The sequence below is a fragment of the Neltuma alba genome, unplaced genomic scaffold (genome assembly GCF_004799145.2).
Source record: "Neltuma alba isolate B1F8T4 unplaced genomic scaffold, ASM479914v2 tig00002446_pilon, whole genome shotgun sequence".
In the NCBI taxonomy this organism is placed as follows: domain Eukaryota; kingdom Viridiplantae; phylum Streptophyta; class Magnoliopsida; order Fabales; family Fabaceae; genus Neltuma; species Neltuma alba.
Window position 1 is genome coordinate 850693 of NW_021632864.1, and position 10313 is coordinate 861005.

A 10313-nucleotide genomic window follows, 5' to 3' on the forward strand; every position below is an offset into this window, starting at 1 on the left:
GAATATTTAATAAATATGACACGTAATCAATCAAGAGATATACCGGTTCATTGATGCATTATGCTCTAACATCCACATAAAGCACCACAAATATATTACCGGGCTAGCGAAGATAAAAGTAACTTTTATTTTAATTGAATTTTGCAAACTGAAATTGAGATAAAAACCAATTAGCATAATGTGATTTATATTTAAACAGACTTCTGCAGAAAAATCAGCTTGAAAGAAACTTATTTGTATAATAAAAAACAGGTTCAAGAAGACTCAAATATGAAGAAAAATAAAAAATTAGAAGAAAAAAAATTGTTTCAATTTTAAATGACTTTTGAGCAAAAAGCAAGTTACAAACGTCAAATCTAAACACGAGCAAAGGACCTAAATGAGCTTTTAGGAGCCAAAAGTCAGGCTGGCATAACGTGATAAAGTCAGAAATCTAACGAAGAAAAATATTTACATTTAGGCATGAGAACCTTTAGTGGGTCGACACACATGATTTCGTTTGCGAGCATGCTCTTCACTGCGGTGCTGAGTCCGACATGCATATCCATACCAGCAATCTTCCCTCCTTGCTGCTTCTGCTGGCAGAAACTTTTTTTTTTGCCGTACATATCACCCCCACCATCAATAAGAAGGGGTTAGTTTCTCTATCACTTCACCCCAGCAAGAAAAAATAACACAGACAACATGATAAATGAATCACTATTGGGAAAATTAATCTTTTGATCCCTATAACTTTGATCTGATTATAGCTTAATTCTTAAACTTCAACTCGGTGCGATTCAATACATACAGTTCTGACTAAATTGAAACTAGAAATAACTCATCGTGATGTAGTTCTTATAGTTCTGACTATTTAAAACTTTAGTCCCTAGGCTTTATGAGATATATAACTTTATTTTAGGAACTGATATTTTAAATGGTTAAATTATAAGAACTGAGTTGTATTGAGTCAAAAGTATAAGAATAAAAAGATTAATTTTCCCATCGTTATTTCTATTTGGTCAGTGCTTCTCTCTTCCTAATACATGTCACAACGCTAAAAAGGTCAGCAGCAAATAATCCTACCAGATTCAGACTCTGGTGATTGGCATGATGCTTGAGTTGATGAGAGTGATACTTACATGTTTCGGCAGTGAAATTCGAAACCAGTACAAAAGAAACGAAACCAACTTCTCATAACACTCACTGCATGATTACAAAAAGGTCGTGTGAATATTGGAGCAACCAAGGGTGCCAAAATTATCAAGTAAAGAATGATAAGACAAGTCAAAGTACCAAATAAGTTCACGGCCTCACAGAAGCTTCCAGTGTAAAAGTATTACATGAAAGGAACGAAAATTAATTCTAAATGGGTTTATATCCATTCTCCCCAAGCTAGAATCCACATCAACAATCCTAAATTCAACCCGTCTCAACCTTGAAGTCCCAATGAGAAACCAGAAATTAGCTTAAAAACCTAGGACTTGTTTGATCTATTCTCTATTTTTATGTTTTTAGAACAAGTATGTACAATACGTCTTTAGAAGAAGTTTTGGAAAACAAAAATAAAAAATCTGTTTGAATCATTATTTTGAAAAACACATCTAAAATGGTGAAATGAAGGTGAAAGAATAGATTGCTTTATTAGTATGATTGCCAATAATGAAAATACAATGTTCTCTGCCTACTCTAATTTTATAGGACAAAAAGTAGCAAAACATCAAAAAGATGTTATGACATTTTTTTTTCTTTCAAAACACGACCAAAAACACATTTCCAAACTTTTTTGTTTGGTTTTTCAAAATAAAAAACTGTCTTGAAAACAGAAAACTTCCCAATAGTAGAAATTGCTATCACTTGATTAGGCAAAAAGTTTTGACATGACAACATTGCAGAACTACAAAGTAAAAGCTTTTTCAGTAGTGAATTACACAACTGGGGGCGAGCAAAAGGTGGATGTTACAAAAACTGCATATTATTTTCTAAAATTGTCTACATGGTCTCTAGATTCTTGAATAAAGAAAAGCACAAATAACTCGACGTCTGCTGCCATGCTCCTAGAAGCGTCAGGGGGGGGGGGGAACTCAAGTTTAGAGCTTTCAATACTAGTGAAGGGAAGTAGGCAATAAAAATTAATACCTTGACCTAATTCAAACACCATTGCATATTACTGTTGTTGAAAGTAAATCCTAAAGGCCCTATAGAATACCCATTACCTTCTCACTCTTGCAAAATAAAAATAGACAGAAACAGCTCAAAACGGTACTTCACAGCAGCAGGCGCACATCCTCAAACAACAATGGTATTCAGTAGTAACTAGTATAGTCAAATATACAGCATTAGCCTCACGTTCTATCCTTCAGTAGCTACTCGCATGTTATGCACATATAGTTTACATAGAATGGTTTAAGACCTACCCTTAATATGGTTCAAAATGATAGGACTTGACCTTATAAATATCTGCATAAATCCACTTTAAACTGAGTAGGAAGCTTACCGGCATACAAGTGTCCTTGAATTTATCATCTCAGAGTGATTCAGTGGCAACATCGTTCTATCTGACAAGAACATAATATTATCTCTAATTTAGATGACTCTACATGTGAACAAACTAATGTAGCGGAGAAAAGAACCAAGCAGAATATGAAGGAAAAGACGTTATATGATTGAGCATAATAAGTTAAACAGGAAAGTTTAAAACCCCCAAATGCACATCTGATAAACTGTTGGTCAATTATATCACTACCAATTTCTCTGTTGTTCAGCTTCGCTATCCACTCAGCAATAACATCCTGCAATGTCCTCCCCATTTGTCCAATACAACTCTCTGTAATCTAGCAAATCACGAAGATAAAAATTATATTAAAAAGTAATCAGTTAAAAGTCTAAAATTGACAATGATCATCATTTGGGACCATTAAATGCATACATTCTGTTCATGTAAATTCTTTTCATGTGCTGCAACAGGGATTCTTGAGATATTATGTTCTATAATCTGCAAAGCAAAAACAAGGTACATGATATTCTAGATTCAATGATCATATCAGCTCCACAGCCTTAGTTCCTAGACATCAATAACGAAGCAGAAAAATATTGTATTGCCCCACTAGATGGAAGGTGTAAGTTGGAAATAAATCCACCCGGTGAAGACACCAATTATGAAAAGATTAAAATCTATGCTCTTTCCCGTATGACTATGCACAATAAATGGTTCAAAGTAATCCATACAGGTTTTAAAGTATCCTGGCTGCAAACAGGGTAAGAGTCACTCCTGGTTATCCCTAAAGCAAGCCAGTATGCTCCACAAAATGCTCTGTCACACCCTGAACCTGCAAGGAAAGAAAGTTGAAAATCTTTGGCAAGTCAAATTGTTGAGAAATTGGACCTCGTTACAAAGGACCAAACAAGATGGAAAATACAGGTCCAATCTGTTTAATTATTATTATCCAAATGTCCTGCAGTGAGTTTTAGTTCATCTCCAAACCCAATAAATTGATAAGCACTTTTTTAGTGAAGCTAGTATGAAGTCTACAAGCTCGTCTTACAAACAGAAATATTTTCACCAACACTCTGGAATCAATTATATGAAAACCTGAATAAATAAATCAATAATTTCTTGCACCACATTTAAGTCACTATAAATTAGAACTCACAATATTGAGCAACGCCAAAACCATTACGGGAAGGCATCATTCCTCCACAAGCTTGACATTGAATATGAACAGTATTTGGGTTGCATTGAAACTCACCAACTTCAGCGACTGAATATTATAATAAACTCAATAAGCTTCAGAAATGAAGTAAAAAGATCACAAATCAGGAAATTTTCCCCTCCTCTTGTTAAATTATGAAATTAACCAAGAAAGTCAGAATAATGAGCATAAATGTAGACAAACAGGGGTGGGATAAATGTAAAAATCCTTCCCTAGTCTAGGCAGAAAGAAAAGGGATAAGGAAATGACAGGAAATAGAAAAAAGTATTAAATGGGGGGAAAAAATATCATGCTGCACAAATGGTATTGTCCTGGGGTATTCCATATGTGATATTATATGACAGTTATATTACCACACTGTGGGCATTGAAGGTTTGTGTCATCACTTTGATCATCCAATGGTGAGTAAGCCCTCTTTCGACGACGTTTATTTCGAGGTCCAATGACCTAACCAAATATGATTTCAAATTATTAATCATCAATGTAAGATCATGAAATCCAACTAAATTCATGGTGGCAAACAATGTTTCAAAACCGAAAGGGGTCTGATTGCTTTTAGCTTGAGCCTTAAGTCAGGGAAAGCCCCATTATCTGGCCAACACTTTCTTTTTTGCCAATGGCCAATAATAACATTACTTACAATTAAACGCCCTGCCAAAAAAGATTGCATGACATGGGCATGATATTATACAGTTAGACACAAGAACAGAAACTAAATATCAAGTTCATTCCTGTTTTAAAGACCAAGTACAGCTAGCCAAGCAATGCAAAAAACTAGAGATGGATGACAATTCTACATTATCAATCATCTTGTGTGCTAGGCAGGAATTAAAATATTCATTTAACATGGCATGTCCAATGAGACAAATAAATTGTTAATAGCATATTGCCTTTTCAAAAAGGCAGCATACTACTTCAACACATGATACCAGTCTCCTTGCCATGTAAGCTCAATCATAGTACTTAAGTTCAGGGTATACATTTAAAACAAAAGGAAAGTAGATCATCTTACAAGATTTGATCGTATTGATGAATACGAATCTAACAGTGCAACTTCTTCATCTGAGCGTCTGAGGGAAGAATCAGCTCTTAGTATATCCTATCCAAAAGTGGGGAAAATGACAGAAAGACAGAAGAAAAGGAATAGATCAAAATAAGAGGACCAACACACTCTGATATAAAAAGACATAATTAAAATGAACAAGAGTTTCAGCAAAACAGCTGAATGTAGCATATGCCAGTACAGAGAGGGAGTAGTCAAATTTTATCTATCATGCCCATCATATCATCTTAATGTCAACTTACTGATTAAAATCAGATCAGGTTTTATAAGAATGTGTTAGAACAAGAAACTATGCTCTAATACAAGTATATCAAATCTCAACCTAGGAGACAGTACAATGGCAGCATCACCTAAAAACTCAAGAACAGAGGTAAAGCCAGTATGGATTGATCAATATAGGATCAAGCTAGGTATCACAATAACTCACCTTCAAAAGCCAGTACAAATATCAACACCAACAATTAGATAACAGGGCATAAACCTAATTTTATGTGTCAAACGGTCTGAATCAAATTCCCCTCCCATCCACAATATCGCAATTACATCCCTATTTTGCAGATATTCATGTAGACAACCCGTACTTGCTTAACCATATCTGGTCTAGATAAGTTAGTTTCCATCAGATACTTCTGCATAAAATTACCTCTGCAATGTTTCGTAGAAAATGGTTTTTGCCAACAAATTGTACGACTGCTCTACAGTGAGGACAGAGTACAGTTGAATGTTTTTCTTGTGACCTTCTTAACCACTCTGAGAAGCAACCGTTGCTGAAATGCCAGATTGCAGTTCAAGCAGACGTCAGTGACATGAAAGGGGAGATCTCAAAAGATGAACAGGATAAGAAGCACACCAAAAATTATGTAGGCATGGAGCAACAGTGACTACATCATGCCATACGTTTAAGCAGATGCTGCATTTTACATTGTCAACATCCACATGTATCTGCAAAATCAAACATGGTCATTAACACTGCTCTGCCACAGATGGGAATGGTAATGAGGAATGCATTGAAAGAAGCAGGGAAAACAGTTATCAACCTTTAGCTGCCTTTGGCTGGTTTCTGCGCTAGACACGATATTAAATTTATAGCTGACAAACCCTAATAGCATTAAGAGAGAGAGAAAACTGATGTAATTAAAAACCAGTCAAGACATTTTAAAAAATGGCACCAGAGACTGAATGGTTAAATTTAGAAACTCATCCAACTCTACGATAAACATAAACCAATTTTCTTTTAGATCAAAAGAACCAAATAGGTATAGGTAAACCCAAGTTTGGTATTTGATGGTGCCAATTACAATTTTTTCCTCATGTTAAAGAGTGATCACTATATAGATGTGTAATCAACTTTTTTCTTTTTTGCATGCAATTTAATTTAGGGTTAAGATCACAACAATTCATTAGCTAAATTTATGCTTCTGTATATTTAAAAGAGAATGTGATGGTCAATGACATGAATTTTTCACTTGATATACCAAAGAAACTCTTCATTAATTCACTATAGCTGCTAAAGGACATCAATTCAAAAGCTATTAAAAATGAAAGATCCATGTCACTCAATTTTGCAAAATCAATTTTCAATGTTATAAGAGAAAAAGTATAACAAGTCAGTTGACCCCATTTGAAAACTTGATATACAACCTTGTTTAACAAGAATCAATAAATAGATTGTAGCCTTGTGCCAATGCTTCTCAATGAAACTAAACATGATTGATTCCAGGAAATAAGAAAAGGAATTGTTACACTAGCAAAGGTCTTAAAAAGAACAACTCGAACCTTCTCTATGAGGACCTGAAATAATTTCACTTCCATCCTTGATAAGAATGGAGTCTTCATTGCAAACCTCAGCCCCATCAACTAGTATAGTATTTTGACTACAGCAAGTTGAATCCAAAAATAAGGAAAGAATTAAAAAAAAACAAAAGATGGAGGAAAACAATCATCACTTGAGAAGTTTTAGGCATTTGTACAACATAACATTTATCTGTTTCAAAGGCAGTTTTAAATGATATCTGTTTGTTACAATGTACAAACAAGGTAGGAACCCACATCCATTGCACCTTCAAGTTTCAAGCGTCATGGTTCCTTGGTCTTATCAATGACGCATTTTTCATAAGGACCGAAACTTGGTGCAATTTTTAAGGTGCATTCATTTTAATGTGTTTGATATCGTGTTTTTCAATAGCACTATGACATGTCCAGGAACTCTTATGAAACAACCTAGTTAACAAACATCTAGGAAAGTGAGCTTAAGTTTTCCCCTTTCAGAAAATCACAGCAGGTATCAGGAGCAGGACTAACACACTACTTAACAGTATTTTGTAGTTGCATGAGTACCTATTGTTTTTAACTGTGGCAGAACATAAATCAGAGTTCCTTATTATTTTGCACCAATTTTGTTTATCACCAGAAGACGTCATCTCAGAACATATTATTTTCTCATCAGACCTTATCTCTACATCTGAATATCTTGAGTCTGATGGAACTGCAAAAGAGACAAGAGTTTGACCGCAATGAGCACCTTTAAAAAGTTTGAAACTTTGAAATAAATCAGTCCCTTTATTTGTTGATATAAAATAGGCAAAGCAAATATGCGTGGATGCTTGTAACTAGCATTTGATTCACGACCGGAAACATTCTCACAAACGCGCATCAAGTATAACAGTCAAATAAAACAGTCAGCCGCATCACTGGCCAAAAATTTATATCCGAGAAACATTCGGAACAAAGTGACAATAGACGACCACGTTTATAGTCTAAACTCCACAGTCTAGCGCTGAAGTATTGGACATTATGGGAATCACATCTAAGTTTAAAGCAGCTCTGAATAAGAAAATAGAATCTTTGCCGCTGTAGCCAATAAATGGAGAAAAAACATTCCTTTTCCAATCCCCCTCCGGTCCCTATAATTTGTAAAGGGTTTCAAGATAATCCGATTCAAGTAAGGGAGATAACCAATTTCGGGGTAGCATATCTGGCTCTGATTTTTACATGCATTGTGTAAACTACCCAAGAAGAAATTCAAATTGTATGCTTACCAAGTTTAGCCCAAATTTCATGTGAGGATTTTGCTACAGAGCATTCTGCCGGCTCCCCCATCAGCATTAGTTTCTTGATCAAAAAAGGCCTTTAGGGCCCAGCACTTCAGAGAGATGAAAGGGGTTTATGAAGACGACACGCTCTTCTAAAACGGTCGAAAGGCGTGCAAGGGAAGAAATTCGATCGCCCCATGGCAAGGCATCATCGCGTCAGCCTCCCCATCTTTTTCCCGGAAAATCATTTATTATTTGTATACTTAAATATTGGGGAAGCAAGCAAGCATCCCTCAAATATGCAAATTTCAATTTAGATCCCAAGATGCCTAACGGAATTTCCAAGGGTTAATTTGAGATTAAATAATAAGGAAAAATTACCTAGATGCTCTAAATTTGAAAAAATACAGTGAAAACAATAGTTTAACACTAACTTTACCTTATCAAATGACGACAAGAATTAAAATAGTGATAATTAATTTAGATATTATTAATATTCATCAACCTAATTGCATGATTTTCGTTGATGACATGGTTCTTATGACAGAATAAAAAAAAAAAGATTAGCTTTAGTTTAGAGTTATGGAGAAGGATTTTAGAGTCAAAAGGTTTTTGTTTGAGCAAATATAAAACAGAATATATGCTTTGTAATTTTGGGAGAGATAAGGTAATGGTGATTTGAAAGTGAAGATGAGGAATCAAATTATTCTTTAAGTATCAAAGTTTAAATACCTATGATCCATTGCGCATGAGGATGGTGAAATTGATGGAAACGTTTCTTATAGAACACAAGATGGCTAGTTAAAGTGAAGAAAGGCTACCGGAGTTATTTGTGATAAAAAGGTACCTGAAAAATTTAAGGGAAAATTTTATCAAACTACTATAAAACCAGTTATGTTGTACGGTAGTAAATATTAGGCAATAAAGAGAAAACAAGAGCACAAAATTGGGGTAGCAGAAATGAGGATGTTGAGATGGATATATGGTCATACAATAACAAATAAGGTTTGAAATGAAAATATTAAAGTAAAAGTCAGCATGGCGCCTATCCAAGAGAAAATTGTTGAATATCACTTAAGGTAGTTGGGATATGTGCAAAGAAGGCATTTGGAGGCCCTGATGAGGAGGGTAAATCAGACAATATGGAGTCCCATAAAAAGAGACAAAGAAAAATCGAAAAGAACACTCAATAAAGTTATTGACCGAGACCTCCTGGTCAACAACATATCTAAGGATTAGGTTGTTGATAGAGCACAATAGCGTCGTGTGATTTATGTAGCCAACCCCACCTAATGGGATAAGACTTTGTTGTTGTTGTATTAATATTCATCAACTTATTTTCCCTTGTCAATATAGAAGTGTTAAATGAAATTAAGAGAATTTATGTTTTTATTTTTCTTATATGAACCTATGGTAATTTTCTCTTTCTTTTTTTTTTTTTAACAATTCTGTTAGGGTATGAATTCATGGGAGGAAAATTTTCATGAAAGACCTATTTGTACTAATATTTTTGAAAAACAGTCAGAGGCTCCTAATTAAAAAATTAATTTCGTAACTGTAAAAATACTTAAAGTATTAATCTTTCGATATAGATGTGACTCTTCTTCAATTGTGTGCGCTACATCTTCAGCTGTGTAAAAACGTCTTACGTTTTACGCACAACTGAAAATATATTATATACAGCTAAAAAGTTCCATCTACGAAAGAAAAATTACAGCTAGATCTTTAAACAAATTTTAGGTACCTATGCACAATTAATTTTTAAATTAAAGACTTTCGACTAATTTTTCTTAATTTATTTTTATTATAAATGACCATGAAATTATAATCGCAATTTTTTTTAAATGATCAACAAATGGTTGGAAAATTTCTAGTTTCAAAGAAAAATGTCTCAAACTAATTGATGAGGACAGAAAAGAAAGGATTTTAAGAAAAAAATTTTATGAAGGTATAATGGGTAGTTGACACCCGCTTAGCCCTTCAAAAGAATAGTAATAATTTTCACTCGTTGTCCTTTATAATAAATAAATGCTAGCTTGATTTGAAATTTTAGTTGGAGAAATTGCAAATAAAGACCCCAATATGTAAAATTGTGATTTGGGACCTTAATTTAGAAAATAGCAAGTAAGGGCCCGGTTTTATTTTTGCAAATATGAAATCGTGGTGAAACGTCTGAAATATTTCTCAGCCAAATGACAAATTAATTATAGAAAATGACAAGTTGACTTTAGCGAATGACAATTTCAGTAGACCAAATCACAACTCGCTTGGAAGTATACTAAATGACAAGTTGATTATAAGAAATGACAAGTTCATTTTAGTAAATAACAACTTCAGTAGACCAAATCACAATTTGACTGAAAAGTGTTTCAAACATTTCACCCACATTTCATATTTATAAAAGTAGAACCCGGTCTTTAATTGCTATTTTTCGAGTTTAGGATTCCAAATCACAATTTTACATATTAGAGAGTCTTTATTTGTAATTTCCATTTTACTTCCCCTTTTTACTTAAATCTTTTTATC

The 10313-nt window shown here is 34.0% G+C and overlaps 1 protein-coding gene across 1 annotated transcript; it reads right to left on the minus strand.

Moving 5' to 3' along the window:
• Positions 1-288: 288 nt before the first annotated feature.
• On the minus strand, positions 289-7919 carry LOC114727771 (E3 ubiquitin-protein ligase CHFR). The gene is made up of 15 exons (XM_028914509.1): positions 7794-7919; positions 7093-7240; positions 6532-6629; positions 5793-5854; positions 5606-5697; positions 5399-5522; positions 4705-4791; positions 4046-4139; positions 3633-3740; positions 3208-3308; positions 2909-2974; positions 2726-2813; positions 2477-2537; positions 1122-1185; positions 289-588 (listed from the first exon to the last, which is right to left on the minus strand). The coding sequence occupies exons 1-15, from the start codon at positions 7858-7860 to the stop codon at positions 457-459; spliced, it is 1392 nt and encodes a 463-aa protein (XP_028770342.1). The 5' UTR covers positions 7861-7919; the 3' UTR covers positions 289-456.
• Between the last annotated feature and the right edge of the window lie 2394 nt (positions 7920-10313).

What these genes read in the sequence shown, in the direction of transcription:
- LOC114727771 (XM_028914509.1), bottom strand. Translation starts at nt 7,860, where the DNA reads ATGCTGATGGGGGAGCCGGCAGAATGCTCTGTAGCAAAATCCTCACAT. An exon ending in TGAAATTTGGGCTAAACTTG is followed by an intron (nt 7,241 to 7,793) that starts GTAAGCATACAA and finishes TCTCTTTTGCAG; the next exon opens with TTCCATCAGACTCAAGATAT. An exon ending in TCAAGGACACTTGTATGCCG is followed by an intron (nt 1,186 to 2,476) that starts GTAAGCTTCCTA and finishes GTAATCATGCAG; the next exon opens with TGAGTGTTATGAGAAGTTGG.